The 17,824-nt window shown below is 38.2% G+C and overlaps 1 protein-coding gene across 7 annotated transcripts in view; it reads left to right on the top strand.

The window, feature by feature from the left end:
• Window positions 1–17,824, top strand: part of SGCE (sarcoglycan epsilon) — a 68,096-nt gene that overhangs the window by 3,550 nt on the left and 46,722 nt on the right. For 3 of the 7 annotated variants that reach the window (XM_032643510.1, XM_032643511.1, XM_032643508.1), the window contains exon 2: window positions 12,793–12,900. The exons of the other annotated variants lie outside the window; for them this stretch is intronic. In XM_032643510.1, coding sequence (XP_032499401.1) covers window positions 12,793–12,900 — 108 coding nt within the window. The remainder of the gene's footprint in view (window positions 1–12,792; window positions 12,901–17,824) is intronic. 7 annotated transcript variants of the gene reach the window in all.

Raw genomic sequence — 17,824 nt, 5'->3', positions numbered from 1 at the left:
AGCAAGGGACAGTGAGAAAACCGATGAGAGAGAAAAGTAACACGTATCCAGTTTCTAGCACTGGTTTTCACTGATAAAAACCATGCTCCAAACAAAGTGTTGAAGCATTGAAGAAACCCTGACATGTTAAAAAATTCTCAATCAGATATACAGATTGGTTGGGATTGTAATAAGTGCAGTATCTATGGATCACATTTTCTCCAAAATAACCAGCTACTTTGTTTCTTTTTCTTTTTTACTAACTGTCCACACTTACTCTATCTGATCCCTTTTCTTAAAACTTACCGTTAAGTCAGTTCTAGACACCGAAGTGTAAATTCTATTGTTGGTCTTATTTCCTACTCTTAGTGTAAAAAAGGACTGTAAGTGAATAGATGACATGGGTTTATGTGTCCGTTAGAGATTCTTGGTCTGGAGCTCTGTTTAAGTCCAGAGCTTCACAGAAATATTAACATTGTGATTATTTTCTTTCTATCCTTTCCAATCCCTCCATCAGAGACAGAGAGACAGGCATGATAGAAAGACAGATACACATGGGTAGGCAGATAGACGGACAAACATGGATAGATAGACAGACACTTGGGCACACACACATGCATGACATCCAGGCTTTTTCTGAACTTTAGGATCCAGTTCTCCAGTTTGCTATCTCCCTGATTTCTAAAAATATTAAGCCAAAAGCATCAGTGCATAATTCAGAAAAGGAAGCTGGTGTTTCTAAAGATCAACAAGTATTTTTCAGGTTGGTAGAATCGGATAGAGTCTCAATGCTCTTAAAGTTGTTCCACGTGAACTGCTAACAAGCAAAATTCTGTCTAAGCAAAATTCAGTTTTTTTAAACAATGTAACTATAGTAAAGACAGTATTGAATAAAAAACAATCTCCACCATCTGACACTAGAAGAAACATTTCCATTGATGTTCCTTCCCTTCTAGTCTTTGTTCCATGTGCATATATATTTTTACATGACTATAATTTTAATATGTATAGATTTTTTACGCTTTGCTTTGAAAGATAAGTGAATCTTGCTTCCAGCTAAGCATTTGTCAAGACTTTAGGATGCTCTTGTGTGTGAGATGCTGTGTTAGACTAGCAGGATTGCTTTGTGAGCATGAGGCAGGCTGAGCCAGTACCCACCAGGTGTGGGGTTTCCTGGGTTTGGGTCTGGGAGCAGTCCCTCGTGAAGGATCACAAGTCTTTGCCCTAGGTTTTCTCTTTTTCAACATTTTTATGGATAACTGTGATGAAGATCTAAGATGCTTGCTTTAAAACCCATGGTTGACTTGAAAAAAGGTTAACTGTTACAAATAGATAACAGAATTTAGAGTTAACAAGGTTTAAGTAGGCTGTAGTGCTATTCAAAAATATATTTTATAGCAGTAAATGCATCATAATTCATTGGTGTGTAAGGAAGGAGGTGACTTTACATGGTGGCAGTTTTTGAGGAAAAGGACAGTTAGTATGAACTGGTGGCATAACATGGCTACAAAAATATCAAATTTAGATTCCGATAATAGTGTAGTGTCCATATGTCACAAAAATTAACAGTACCCTGCTCTAATTAACCACATCTGTAGTATTGTGTCCATTTCTGGCTGTCGCGCTTAAAGAGAGACATTGACAAAGTAGACAACTTCCAGAACAGTCTGTGGGGATGGTGAGGGGTCTGGTAATCCTGTCATAGGAGGTATCCTCCAAGGGTCTGGAAATGTTTAGCTTGAAGACTAAAAGTAGACGTAAACTCCCTTCTGTCTGCTTCAGAAAGCACATCTAGCTGCAGTGGGTGAAAGGTAGAGATGGATTTCAACTTGAGACTTTCTAACAGTGCAGCTCAGGAAGGGAATCAACTTAACACCTTTACTTGGTCTCTTATTTTAAAGTATCAGAAATATTTACCTTTCTTGTAATGAATATTTAATTTGAAGGCCATAATAACATTTTAGTGTAGGATAGCAAAGATACTTGTGATGGAAACAGTTTATTTTTTCTGATCAACTATCTAAAAAGAATAGTCCTATGTGTTGCAGGTTGATTTCTTACAACTTGAAAATAGCTGCAACAGGACATTTCAACACATTCTTTCCTCCCTTCTCATTTCATTTCAAACATGAAAATCTGTAGAAGTAAAGTTGTTTCCCCCCCTGCAAGTTATCCTGGCTTTAACTTGCTTCCTAGAGTTGTTCCTTTCGTAGTGTTTCTTGCTTGCTGAGAAGGGGCTTCTCAGGCAGAGTGGCTGCAGATGCCTTGGGGGGCGCCCTGGGTTAAGGGGGAGTGGACCGCTGCTGGGCAGCTGAGACCTCAGCTGCTGGAGCCTCTTACTCAGGGGAAATGTGGAGCCATTCTCCCTTCTGCAGTCCCCGCCCTCCCCCCCTTATATGTCCTTGCAATACTTAACAGTTACAATTTTTAGCTTTTCAATAGAAAATAAAACCTTTCAATGAAAAGTAGCTGCGGCCCCTGTGCTCTTTTAACTTCTCTTCCTTTCAAGTTAGCCTCGTTTCTGACTGCCAGTCTTAGCGTTTCAAACACGTCTCGGGACAGATTTTTCTTTCCTCTTCATCTGCCTATTGATTGTTTATTTTGATTATCATCTCTAACTTTGAAAATGTGATTGCTCAAAATTAACTTGTAGAGTATGCACACAGGACCCCACTTCTAAGAACTGATAACCTGTAACACATCTGACTCCATAGCAACGATTTTTATGCCCCTGACCCTTGAAAACTAAGACTCCGATGAGAAATGTGAAGAAAGAAGAGAACATTCTTCGGTCATCTTTTTAAACCAACTTTTTCCTGCCTCTTTTACTCCTGCCTATTCTCCCGACACCCAGAACTTTCTCCTCCACTCAAATTGTTAGGTCAGATATATGGGCAAGCTAACCTTGACTATGTGAAGTGTATTTTTAATGTTGAACAAGTTTCTCCTCTTCTTATTTTCTCTATCTTTTATAAAAGTGTCGTGCACTTTTGTGGGATAGTAGTAGTACACCGGGCAACTTGTGATGGCTGGGTTCCCAGTTGTTGAAGATGCCACAGGCGTTCCTGAGCTAAGCTCATATTTCCGAGAGAGAAATGCTCAGCGATGAGCGTCTGGCTTGTCAGCGCTCACGCACCTGATCTGCGGGCGGCTACTTGCAATTCCTTGAATGCAATACTCGCTCCTCTGCTCCTGGGTTTGGGAAGCAAATGATCTCCAACGTTTAAAATTTAAAACTTCAGGAAGTTATCTTAGGAAATAAACAGGTAGCCTTGAAACATGAGTTGCTGTGCTTATTCATGTTCTGTTCTTGCAAAAATCAACATATTAGTAAAGCTGAAGTGCTGTTTTCTTCTTGGGTCACTTTGGTAAAATTCTTATTTTTCGTGTCTTCATCTAAGAATTTCTATGCACTCTTTATGCGATCGCGGTTTAAATGTGTCTTATCACTTAAAAAGCGCTCGTCTTTAGCACGTCTCATTTTCTACTTAATTGCCTTGGACTAATCAGATTTTGTAGACCAGCTCTTTGGCATTCTGTACCACGGGAATCGCCACGGCATCTGTTGTGACACGGAAGGCAGACTTTTTCTCTTCTGACAAATGAAGCCGCTCATTTCAAAAATGTTTAGGAGTTAGGCAGCTCCAGTGTAAATTCTTTCCCATTCTTTAGCTTTTCACTCATTCATCTGGTCACCACTTTGATTATTATGGAGATTTGGGGTTCACTGTGAATTTGAAAGAAGAGATCGCAGTTAATTTTCCTATAGCAGTTAAAGTGAAATATTTTAGTTCCTGATTTCTTCAGCAATAGACATAGAAGTAAAGTTGATTTTTTTACTTTGGAATGCAGAAGAAGAAAAAATTAGCCCCATGGTTTTTCTTTTTTGTTTTTTTTCTCCTTAGCAAATTGGTGTTTTCTCACTGTGCCGTAAAATGTCTGTGGCTCTTCTGTCCTATGAAAGAGTTAAATCAGTGTAGCACCTTTAACATCTTTCATTTTTTGTAGTTATAGAATTGACTCTAATCAAAGGCCAGTACTGCAGAAGTGGAAACAGAACAGGTTGCTACATGTGCTTATCAAAATTTGAAATGTATGTTATTTTTTGTCTAGCCGTTTAAATTCTAGTTTAGTTTACAAATATACCCCTTTAAGTGATGAAAAATAAAAATATAAGGACGTTTATTGTAGGATTGATAGTAATAATGAAAAACTAGAAAAAAAATTGGGTCATCTTACTAACTAATACTTTTTTCATTCATTTATTTTTTGAGTATTGACTGGTTTTGAGACTGTGTTAGATGCTGGGGAATACACTTTCCCAGCCGTTAGGGAAGTTTTACATTAGCGGGGTTGACAAAGATTAATCAATTAATCACACATATAAATGTGCCCTCAGAACTATGATAAGTGCTACAAACACTAGCAGAATTTCTAAGCAGGGGATTTGGCCAGACAGGGGGATTAAGGAAGGCTTCTCTGAGTAGGTACTCAGATCTGAAGGATGAGTAAACGTTGAGAGAGGTGAAGAGGAAAGGTATATTTGAGGTCAAAGGAAGAGCTCTGTAGAGGCCCTGGGGCAGGTTACCCTGGCAAATAGAAGGTGTTGGAAAAAGTCCAGTGATGTTGGAGCTGGGAGGGAAGGGGAACTACAATATGAAAGGAGGCTAGATAGGGGGTCAGGGAGCAAATTTTGCCGGGTCTGTTAGACTACCTTAAAGAGTGTAATCTTCATCCTAAAACCAACGGGAAGTCTTTGGAGGGGCTTAAGCAGGACTTGATCAAATTTGCATTTCAAAAAGAGCACTTTGGCGGCATTGTGATGCAAGGATTGGAGGGATCAGAATAGAAGCGGTAGTTCGAAGGCTACTTTACTAACCCAGAATAGAGATGGTGACCTCCAGGCTAGGGTGGTGATGGGGAAATGAAGATAGGAGGGATATCTTGAGGGGTAAACAGCAATCGGAGTGGGTTGTGGATTGAATTTGGGGTGGAGAGTGACAGGAAATATCAAGCATGATTTCTAGATTTCTGTTGTATTCATGAGAATGAATGGTGATACCATGCTCCTGATGAAGAATGCCGGAAGAGGACCAAACTTTAAGGGAAAGATCAGGAGTCCTAGTTTGGACAGGCTGAGTTTGAGGTGATGATAAATAAATTATGATTGAGCCACACAGCATGAAGCTTTGCAGTCTTAAAATGTGATATCATGTAAACACGTTCAAGATATATGCTAAGGGAGAAAGTGTGATCACATTATGTAAAGAAAAGCATGGTGTATGTGTGTGTTTATATGTGTATGTGTGTAAACGTACGTTTGCATATGCATAGAATATGGAAAGATGCAGGGATTATTAAGAGTGGGTACCCTCTGCAGTGGCATTAGGAGGATGGCATCGGAGGGGACTTTTATATTTTATACCCTCCTGGTTATACTATTTGAATGTATTACAATGAAAATGTGTGGCTTCTATAATAAAGAAAAATAATGACTGTTTCAAGTAAAGACCCATTAGTATATTATTGTTATATTTTTTATTTTGAGCAGAATTTTTTCCTACAGCTTTGCTTCCCTAACCCAGTAGCTCTTAACCACTTTGCCTTTTAATCCTTTCCCACTAGATTGCACTATTAGGCTAGATTTCACCGTCTGCATAGTATTTTGTATTCTAACTTTTGCTAATTTTATTAATTTCAAAAAAGTCCAGCATTTTGCAGATGAGGACATTAAATTGTAATGGTGCGTGTAACTACTGCATATATTATGTATCCCATTTTCAAGGGTCCCACTGGTGCTCCTTACGCATCTAGTGTTTCTCAGATAGAATATAGATAGTACCATTTCCGGGCAGTGAAAACCCAGTACGTGCCTTGGTTGGGCTGTTTGAGCAAAGGTGTAAAACTCAAAAGAGAAGTGGATAACCCGCCCTTCTCCATGAACTATTCTATCAAACCAACACTTTTTTTTATCAGACATTTAATTTTTCATCCAGTTTTGATATATGTAATGCAAAGTCGAATCTTGTGTCCGTGCAGTTTTTGCTTTTGTTGCATTATTTCCTCAGAATAAATACCTAAGAGTTTGTGAGAGTCAGAGAGTACAGATATCAATATAACTTGCTTCTTTTTATTTTATTTTTATAACATCTTTATTGGAGTATACCTGCTTTACAGTGGTGTGTTAGTTTCTGTTTTATAACAAAGTGAATCAGCTATACATATACATATGTTTCCAGATCTCCTCCCTCTTGCGTCTCCCTCCCTCCCACCCTCCCTATCCCACCCCTCTAGGTGGCCGCAAAGCACCGAGCTGATCTCCCTGTGCTATGTGGCTGCTTCCCACTAGCTAACTATTTTACGTTTGGTAGTGTATATATGTCCATGCCACTCTCTCACTTCGTCCCAGCTTACCCTTCCCCCTACCCCCGTATCCTCAATTATAACTTGCTTCTTATCACACCTGGCTTTTGCAGCTCTCAACCAGTCTGCCTTGGCCGGTACTGGGAATGAAGACTTGCTAAGATGCCGTCTTCTTAGCCCTGTGAAGTTTGGGGTGGTTGGAACCCCTGGGCTTCTCCTTCCGCTGGTGAGCAGCCTCTAGTATTTACTCCACTCTGCCATACAAATATCATTTTTCATGTGTCTCATGACCGTGAAGAAAAAAAAAAAAAAGAGTGCTATATTCTATAATGCCAACTGTAGTGACAATAGTTTTTCCATTTGAACATCTATTTTTTAGAAAAAAACACATTTAAAGAAATCTAAAATTTCCTTCATATCAAGTGAAGAGTAAATGTAATAATAGCTTATATTTTTTGAGAACATCATTGTGTGCTAAGCACTCTTCTAAGGGTTTTAAGTGTATTATCTCATTTAATATTCACAATGCCTCTATGAAGTGGGCACTGTTCTGGCCTTACCAGATGAGTAAACTGAGGTACAGAGACATTGAATAACTCGCCCAGTGGAGAAAAACTGGGATTTTGAACCCAGGCACTCTGTCTCCAGAGATGCTGATTTAAACCCTACCTTTCTGTGCTCCCAATTTTTATTTCACTCTAAAGTCTAAAGTCTTACCTAGCTTGTGCTAAAATTATAAAATTCTAATAACTTTAAATTATATTAATTACTTACATTCTGCCCCGCCAGCTCTTCTGTTTTAACGAAGTTTAGAGGCTTCTCATTCTAGCATTTTCAGTTTGAAGTCTTGCTATTACACTTCTCTTAGGAATATTTTTTTCTGACTCCCTTTGAGGTTGGGGTGGACAGTTCTCAGCAAAGCCATTTTTTTCTCCATAGATTCCAACTAACCTTTTAGCTTTCCTCTTTTAATGAATTGTGTGTGTGTGTACATACGTACATAACACATAGGATTAATTCTCATGGGTATTGCCTCCTTGCTAGCTGTTTCTTATCCAGCAGTCAGGGAAAACTTATTTTTTTCTAGAAAGAAAAGTAAGTTGAAGAGGACCTACTAGTAATAATAATAATATCTCAAATTACTTAAGAAATACACAGTTCACAGAGTGCTTTCCCATTTAACCATTTGGGGATCGTATCGCTGAGTAGATAACGGGGACTTTGAAGTCAATCAAGAAATGGGTTCAAAATCCAACTCTGCTACTTACTAAACATAATGACCTGGGATAAGCTACATAATTTGCTAAGACTTCTTATCCTCATTGTAAAATGGAAGTAGTAATACCTGTTTCACATAGTGATGATGTAAGGATTAGAATAGTTATGTATAAAACCTTTAGTGCCTTGTACTTAGCACTCAAAACTTGGTAGCTAATGATAATGTCAGCTAACATTTTTTAGAGAGAAAAATATAAAAACAAGATTTCAGCATAAGAGACAATTTTAAAAGTATTAAGGATAGTTGCATAGAAAAGGGAAGAGAAAATGTAGAGGGCAAGGGAGAGCCATAATGACGTGAGGAATGATAAGAGAAGGGAAGAGATGTAGGCGACATGAGCTGTCTCTCCTACTTATGAAAACAAAGTCTTTGTCCCCTTTGAGTGAAATAGGAAAAGAGACAGATGAAACAGAGGACAGAGAAAGACTTGACAGTTTGGTTCTAAGGTGAGTGTGTCAATCAGATTATATTTCATCTGGCATATTCTGCTACTTACTTGGACAGTGATGTCAGACTAAATTATTATTTATTATTTCTATCCCTTGACATTTTGATTAGCTCATCAGCAATCAGTCACTATTCACAGCTCTTCAATTGCTTTTATTAAATAGCAAACCCTTCCTCACTAAGTCAGCAAATTATTCAGGTTTGGGAGAGTCATGTCTCTTCAGAGAGTGTTTGCCCCAGGCCAGATGAGATGCAGTCATGCTGCTACAAGACTCCGCATGAATCATGGAACCTTAAGACAAACTTTAAGGATTGAATGGTTTCTAGGGAATTTAAGGGCATGCCAGTCACCATTGGATTAATTCAGGCTTTGATGAGTTTTGAGAGGGAGCATTGAGGAATTGGTTAAATTGTATACCATGCTATGCTAGCTAATTGTGTGACTGTCGTCTTAGTCTGGGCTCTGTAAACACAAGATTCATATTATTCTTTGCTTTTGTGTTTATGAATTAGAGCAAAACTCATATCCAGGTACAAATGTAGCATAGATTGTCATGAACCCAATGAGTGCAGTGGAGTTCTTTCAGGATTTCTGAGGATGGTCCATTATCTTTGGAAGGAGTCCAAGAATCAGTCTATACAGGCCGACTTTATTTTTTTACATACTAGATTTAATCTTGAAAAGTAATGTACAGAGTAAATAGTTTCAAAAATTGAGTCATGTTTTCCCATCCTAAGGAAATTTGTTCTCATAGAAAAAAAATGGTGTGCTCCTTTTCTAATGAAAATTAAGCTTATTAAAATACTACCTTTTTTTTCCCCAGTGAGTATTCTGCATTTGTCAATGTACAGATTACAATAATTTTCTTTACAAGAAGTTAGCTAAGTGGATCCATGATCTTGGACACACAGTGAAAAATAGATATTTCAGTGTTACTGAGATTTCTCCCTCAAGGTGTGGGACTTGAATGTTTAAGCAGACACATTATCCGTGGTGTTGTGTCTTGCCTCTATTGACATTGTCTGGTGAGTAGAGCAGTAAAAAGTTGTCTTTTTATTTAGATTTATTGGACTGTGGTCTCCTGTGGTCGAAGTAGGACTTTAGAGGGATCAATATAAACTTAAAAAAATTGAATATGCTCAAAGCAATGCCAGCCTTAAAACAGAGGTATATCTGTGAGATGTGTTTAAACTATTTTACCCTGCCTCTATTTTTAACAACTGAGGCACCAATCACATTTGTCTTTTGAATTTTGAAATTCTTGTCTGTAAAAGCCAAGTAGGCTGCACTTACACAGGACCTGGAAAGCATGAGCAATGATACGTCGGTTCACCCGGCAAGGATGTGCAGTGACATTAAATCTTATGGGTTAGTGAGGTTCTAAAAGCCAGAGTATAAGGCAAAAAATTCCATAGACTTAAGTTACCCTAGTGAATCCTTTAAATTACCTATGGAGTACATTATGTGTAGTTTTGTGTGTATAACTGAACAATAATTCTTATGCACAGCATGGTCTGGGAACCACTGGGCTAGAATAAAGGAAGGAACAAAAGGGGTGCTGTCTGGACACCCAAGCCCTTCTTTCTTTATGGTAACTCCCCAATCCATGGAAAAGTGGAGGATTCTGAAGCGTGCCTGCTTGCCTGCTTGCCTGCAGGGTTTACTCCATTCTGCTCTTCAATGAAGCCTCTATAACCTTCAGACATGTTAACAGATCTCTTGGTTTTGTATGGATTGAACTAGACAGTCTACATGAAAGCACCTTGCTCAGGACCAGGTGATGTGATGGATTTAAATGTAAATGTTGCTTGTCAGGTCCACATATATACATTGTTTTTTGAAGAGTTGTAGAGAAGAATTTGGCCACCTGCTTCCTGTCTTTCTAGGTTGAGATTTCCCACTGTACAGCAGTGACTTTCATGTTCTTGCAAATTGGCTGCATCTGTGGGCCAGTTGGGGATAAGAGAGAGTAAAGTTTTCAGTTATAAGGTTAGCCCTACGTTTGTCACATTTGATGTGACTTGGTTGAATATCCTATATACCCTTGGGTTCTGTAGGTCTTCTGTTGGTCTTCTAGAGTTCGTATTTGTGTGTGAGAATCACCTGATGAAACTGTGTAACCCACCTACCTAGATTCTCCATGGTGGAGTCATGAATATGTGTTTTAAATTTTTTTATTTTGTAGTTTTTGGGGTGTGTGAGAATATGTATTTTTAGAGAGCTGCCCAGGTGATTCTTACGTAACTAGCATGTTGCCTTTGGAACCCAGCAATTAGGAAAACCCTTGGAGGTGGGATATTTTGCCACAAGAGGCCATGAACATTTCTGATCCATTTTAGCTTAAATTATTTAGGAAATGACCACTGTATTCTTCATCTAGATTTAAAAGGACATAACTTCAGTTCTTAGGTGAATCAACCATTTATTAGGTGAATCAGCCATAAGATTGGTCTTTTAGTAGATATAAAATTAGTATACTTAGGTTTACATAATTTAAAAATTCAATACCAACCAACTCATTTATTCACTTGGGGTGCTAAGGCCTTTGATTTCGACTCCCAGGTATCACTGAAATGATCACCTGAGGTTTTGTTTGATTGTTTATTTTTAATAACTTGGGTTTTGAGTTGTATTCTTTTTTTCATTTTGGAAGGGGACTTGGTATTTCTCATAATTTAGTTTAAGTTGAGAATTTTACTCAGAATTCAGTTTGAGAAGGAAATAACCATTTCACCTCTGATTTACTAGGGTGAGGAGCTCTTTCAACATTAGGTGTCCTGTACCCCAACAAATGTTTCTCTCTTCACTTGTCCTTACTCTCTGATTCATGAAGTATTTTCTTTATATGCTTGTATAAAGCATATATGCTTTGTATATGCTGTACAATATACAAATACATGTATATTGTATGTTTCTGCTTGGTCCCACCCATTCTAGTTTTTCTGGGATTGTGTCTCATCATTTATGTTCCTTTTCATTACACCTAGTCTCTTTCTCTCTCCTTATGTGTTTTCCTCAGCTTATAAACAAAATGTTTCCCTACACTAAAATAAACAATCTTTTTCTCTACCTTGCTGCTCCTCAGTCTGCCATATCATCTTATCTCTTTGCTTCCCTATTCTGGCCAGTGTTCTTAAAAGATTAACTCTGTTTGTTGCATCTACGTCTTGGCCTTTTGCTGTCTGGCTTCTACTCTTACCACTTTATTGGAACTCCACTTTCAAGGAGTCACCAATAATTTCTCCCCTTTCACATCTAGCCATCTTTTCTAAGCTCTCATCCTCTTTGACCTTTTTGCAGTAAGTGAGGATGTTGATCACACTCTCCTTTTTGACAACTCTTCTGTTGACATATGTATATGACACTTCAGGCTCAGTTGTCCAACCTCTCTGACCGCCTTGTCTCTTATTTCTTTGCTGAATTATCCTCTGGTTTTTGCTATGTAAATGTATTTATTAACATGTTCTTCTGCCTTTGTTGTCCCTCCCACTTTTCATGCATTCCTTCTTGCTATATATTTCAACCCCAGAAGCTAGGACAAAACTACGGGGTACACCCTGGGGGATTTGGGAACTGAGCTGAGCTCAAAGGGAACATATCTGAGATGGCTAGAGGAAGGGAGAATGAGATGGTGACCCAATGTTGTAGTTAGGAAAATGGTACCCAAATATCAAGTCTGGAAGATAAGGATGAAAAATGGGAGAGTAAGCAGTAAGATTGGTAGTTTGGATGATTGGAAATAGTATAGGCAAATAGGTCAAGAACGTGAATATGTATCTTCTCCAGATCATTTTGTACCTGACAGTCTAATGCGTGTTACCTGAGAGCATGATCTCTTTAAGGAATTGCACTGGGGCTTTGGCTTCAATAATCATTTCTCTGGTGATGAACTTCAAATCTGCATCTGAAGCTTACCTTAGATTCTCCTGTGAACCAGAGCTCTATTTCCATCTTCTTCTTAGGTGGTTTCACCTGGATATCCAACTGGTACCCCCACATTTAACATATCCCCAAATACATTTGTCATCTTTCTACTGAAATGGACTCTTTTTTGGCATTCCTAATATATCACTGTTCTGCGTCATCCTGGATCAAAACTTCAAAGCCATTATTCTTTTTTAGCCCACATCCAGCAATTTGAGAAGTACTGTCAGTATTCTCTCCCATGATGTCTTGTAACTGGCCCCACCTTTACTCTTCCTTTCTTCAACCCCTGATTATGGGCTGACTGCTACTCTACACTCCAGAGATAACCCCCTGTATAGTATCCACTGACCCTGATTCTGTTCATTGCTGCCAGTGTAATGTTTCCAAAACTCAACTGTAAATTTCAAAGACGTTTTAAACTTATCACAACATTCCTAGCCAGGGAAAATTGCTTCCCCTCTCAGTGCTATTGTAGCAGGTATGCTTTCTACCACTGTGTGTATATGTGTAATTGCTATGCATATACACTATATTATATATTACATATATATTTTGGTACATGAATTATCAATCCCTATAGATTGTAAGCTCCTTGGAGGGCAGGAACTGTGTCTTTACTTTGTATCCCCATATATTCCTTGTATTGACATGCAACAGATATTTATTGAATGGAATTAAACAGCTCACTGGGGCTGGAAGGAATCTGATACCAGTTAATATGTAGTAGGTGATTTGTGATAGTCATTTTAATTTGACATTAATTTCATTTTTTGTGCATTTGTTTTATTCTGAAAAGCTTTTTTATTAAGCTGTGCTGATGGCATAAGTGGAACAGTTAACTGGAAGACCAAACAGGCCAACAATTTTATTATCAGCAGAAAAATGACTGCTGGGAAGAAAGATGGTGAGTTTAGGTTGTAAATCTAAATCCTTTTGGGGAGTCAATTAAATGTCCGCTTCCAATAGTCCTTTTGCTTTTTTAGTCATGTGTGGACTTTTTTTTTTTTTTGATAAGTCAGTCTGAAAAAAATCAAATTTTGTTTTCCTAATCTTCTAAAGCTTCTGATCCTCTGTGTTCTTAATCCATTATTCTCCAAGTTTTTTTCCTTTGCTGTAGTTTTCCCTTTTTTTAACCAAAAATAATTCTTGTTTTTAACCTATTGTTGCCCCTTATCCAGTCACTAGCTTGCCACTTATGAAAATTGTCCCAGTGTGGTTATTATAACAATTTACTTACAACATTGAAAAACATTAAGAAGTACATTGAACATAAATCGTTTAAAAACAGTATTTACATAACCTTAGAAAAATGGTCATAAAATATTTTGGCTAGTTGTGGATGATTTTTTGAATGATTTTTGTTGCAAAACCAAATTGGTATGTTTGCTATTAACTAATTAGATGGCGTTTGTTTTCTATGGAAAAGATAGCCTGACCCTTGAATGATTGATTGTCCTTCTAAATTTTTCTTCCCTATCTTTAATGTGTTCATTAGCAATATGTCAGGACCTTTGAAATAATGCATTTCATCAGGGAGAAAAAGACTTACTTAATAACCAAAAGATTAGTTGTTTTAAAAATATCAATTATCAATATGAGCTTTCACTTAATATTTCTGGATTACTTGTCTTTATAATCCCTCTTAACCGTACCCTCCCCCCCACCCCCACACACAATTTGGGCTATATGTGGTCATGAACAGAACATTAGCAGAGCAGTAGCCTAGTCTCCATAGCTTTGGGGTAACCAGAATATCTATGAAAAAAAAACAACGGTTTTAAAATATTTTGAAAAGAGCAGTAATTTTATGTGATAAAATGGCCTTACTGCCATATAAAACTTTCTAGGTATCTTGTAGGAGTGATTCCTGGCTTACCTCATTTTCTTCTTACATTTCTGAGTTGGGGGGTCACTGATTTTTTTTTCCAGCTAGCATCAAATTATTCCTCAGCTAGAATCTTCTACTCCCAGATCTGTTTCACAGTAGGACCAAGGCTCCCAGCATCTCTTCTACTCTGCTGTCTTTGAAACAAACCCACAAACACCTTTGCATTTTTAAGGAATTTTCATCTCTAATATAAAAGAAAAGAGTTTTTTATAACAGTAAACTCTCATGAAAAGTTCACAAAAAGTTGTTTTCAAAAGCACTAGACTCACTTGTTCTAGGATCTAAGCGCATCATCCCACAGTCCTTTCCCCACACCCTCCTTGGATATTCTCAAGGGATTTTCTCTGTTTCCTTCAAGGGAATCACCCCCGACTGCCTTATCTGGGCTGCTCCTTAATCAGGCTGAGGGCCTTCGGCTTCTTCGGCACATCCACTATTCCTGTTTTCTTTTTATTTTATTTTATTTATTTTTGGTTGCGTTGGGTCTTCGTTGCTGCGCACGGGCTCTCTCTAGTTGCCGCGAGCGGGGCTACTCTTCATTGTAGCGCAAGGGCTTCTCGTTGTGGTGGCTTCTCTCGTTGCTGAGCCCGGGCTCTAGGCGCATGGGCTTCAGTAGCCATGGCACGCGGCCTCAGTAGTCGTGGTTCGCAGGCTCTAGAGCGCAGGCTCAGTAGTTGTGGCCACGGGCTTTGTTGCTCCATGGCATGTGGTATCTTCCCGGACCAGGGCTCGAACCCGTGTCCCCTGCATTGGCAGGCGGATTCTTAACCACTGCACCACCGGGGAAGCCCCTTCCCGTTTTCTAATCTTACCAATTATGGCCCCAGATGGCCCTCAGTATTGCCATCTGCAATTTACTTCTGTCATCTCCCAGGGATTTGGGACCTGCCGTGATTCCTGCTGCCTCACACGAGATCACTAAAGACCCTTCCTCTGGACTTCACACTATTTTGCACTAAATTGCAGTCTTTCCCTTTTCTTCAGTTTCTTCTTTTTAACGTTGATCCCTAGAATTTCTGTCCTCTTTAAGCGTGTCCCTCCATTCCTATTTGATTTTGCATAAAGGTACTCTCTAACCGGCTGTCAGGCTCAGCTATGGCGCTCTTCTTAGTGAAATGTATTCCAAGGCCTTTACCATAGCATTCTCTAGAATCTCCATCTCTTCCTTTTTCAAATTTCATGCTCCCTCTGGACCTCAAACTGATTTTCTCCTTGGAACCTGAGCCATAACTGTAGTTCTCAAAATCGAAATGATCAATACATCTTGAGGTAACCAGTTCAGATTATCGCATTCTCTTATTTCCTCAGTTTCTCTTGAACTCATTCTTTTGCTTCTACCTCCCTGGTCTCCTCCTCTAATTTAAATCCTATCATTATAGTTCTGCATTATTAAAATATCTTACACAGAGAGTAATGAGTTTACTTTAGTGGGTTGTAGTAATGTAATGGACAGCCACCAAATGTATTACCTCATGTTAGCAAATCAACAAAATACGTAACTACCCTGGGTTCAAGTCCTGGCTCTTCCTCTTCCTAGTCCTGTAAGCTTGAACCTGTCATTCAGCCTCTCTGGGTTCAGTTTTGTTAACTATAAAATGAAGGACTGAACTTGATTTTTTGCATGCAAACTCCGATTGATGTTATCTGTCAGGAATCCTGGATTGAGTAGAATGCTGAGGCCATATCCAAGCAGGAAGTAATGCAATGATTTGTCTCTTAGTAGAGAAGGTTATTTGGCACGCCCTGCCAGGATGACATCTAAAGCCCCTTTCAATTGCAGTGTTCTATGAGACCAAGTTTATTGATTACCAATTGAAAATGGTTTGCAACCACTTTCCAGCCGACATTTAAGAAAAAAACAACAAAACAAAACAAACACATACATGATCATTCTATGGAAAAATCAGGATATTTAACTCTAGTATAGAAAAATGGTTTTAGTAAGTGGCTTTGGTTGGGGGGAGGGGAATCTCACAAAGTAACCTTTCTGCTTCTTGTAGAAAAAGATCCAAGTAGTGGTTTCTTTTCTACCTCATGTAGAGAAAAGTGGCCTATCTCTTAGAGGAGTGAAGTTTTAAAAGGCAATTTAATACCTTCCCCATGATGAGCTCTACAGCCCAGGTGTGGACTATCTGTGACTGAAATAAAACAATAGCTGACCACTGCCCAATGAATGGCCTTCAGTACTTTGATGTTGAGTAAACTTAAGGGGTGAAGGGTAGACTGCGGAGAAAAGCTTTTGACTGTAAGCCAAGATTTATAAAGCTGGATTGATAAAACACAGGGTAAATTTTAAAGAGGAAAAAACAAAAACAAAACAGGTTGTTTACCTGGCTGCATATTGATGCCTTTCAAACTATTTTTCTACAGACATTATCTGGTCTAGTAATTAAATTTCAATTAGACTATAGAAATAACACATTGAAAAATAAATTAGGAAGGAAACCATAAATATATCAAGCTCTGAAAACCCTGAAATGAGTTCTCTTGGTGCAGAGATATCAAGTGGAATTCATCTCTTATAATCAATTCCCATTAATTGGTAGCAGCTTCTTGGAGTGCTGTGTATACAGGGGCTCTGAGCGTCATAAAGAGCTTTTAGCTGTTAAAACTATAAAAGAGAAGTCAAGTCTTATTTTTTTCTGTCCGTACTTACAGTTTCTAATTATCAGAGATGATCATATAGTAAAATAAGTTTTCAGCAATTGTATTTTTGTGTAACTTTCTTTTTAATAATACTCCAATTCTTTAGCAGAGACGTGGTGTCTCTTCTGTAAATAGGATTTTAAGGAATTGGGATACCTAGTTGCTTAGGCAAAAGTTTATTTTGAAAGCTGTACCGGATAAGGGGCTATTCAGTATTATCTTTGTATTTTAAACATATTTAAAAGTCTTCTTCATCATTCTTATCCAAATTTTTTTCAAATAATACTATTAAGGCAATACTATGAACAGTTGGAAAATATGCACTATCTTATTTAACTAATTTGCACTCAGTTAAAGCACCCTTGTCATGTTTCCCAATGAGTAGCTTACGTCTTAAAACTCTCTGAACACGAGAGACAAATTAACAAAATTGAAATGCTTTTGGAAATGGGCTTCAGTTTCTTATTAATAAATTACTTATTTTAGTGTGTTATGTTCTTAGGCTGATTTAGCTATTGCTAAGGTTAATAGATCACTTAATCAATAGATCTCTTCGTTTAAATTATGCGGTATATTTCCCACACATCAAATATGTAAGAAATTATTTTATACAGCACATTAAATCCCCTCCTTTTGATTTGGCAGTTTGTTTACGTAACATATGGGTTGAATTAAGACTTTCTGTGGTACACTTATTTATTTCTGAATGCATTTAATACATAGAGTTTATGTTGCCACCTCCTCAAGTAATGGCTGTCTCCCAATTATAGTAAGACTTTCAGAAGTATACTGTGTCAACTAAGAATCAGGAACTACACCACAAAGGGGTCTCTGGGTAGCAAAAACAGATGCAGCAAATGCAGGCTCCTGTTTTTCACACCTGGCAGAGCCCTGCGTGCGTTAAGACAGTACAAATTTGTTCTTACTTTAACATGCAGTCCCACCTCACTTGGTAGCCTGGTTTCTAAACCTGCAGCGGATTAATAGCAGCAAATTAGAAGGGATAGAGGAGCTGTTACAGGAAACATGGATAGCAATGAGAAGTGACGGCTGACAACATGTCTACAGATGAGAAAACAGAAAATCTATAAAACACACAACCATAAAAAGCATTAGCAGACGGTGACCCGCTAGTGCTACTGGGATCGGTAAATGACAAGGCAACCAAACAGTCCATAAGGGCATGACTGTATTATAGAGGGAAGTGCAATAATTGATGTGCCAAATGATGATCTTATGCCATCATGAAGAAGGATCGACCGCTGAGTACTTTAGAAAACTCAGCTCTCTAAAA

The sequence above is a fragment of the Phocoena sinus genome, chromosome 9, assembly GCF_008692025.1.
Source record: "Phocoena sinus isolate mPhoSin1 chromosome 9, mPhoSin1.pri, whole genome shotgun sequence".
NCBI lineage: Eukaryota > Metazoa > Chordata > Mammalia > Artiodactyla > Phocoenidae > Phocoena > Phocoena sinus.
The sequence above is the reverse complement of the archived record's forward strand: the minus strand, read 5'-3'. Positions and strand labels throughout refer to the sequence as shown.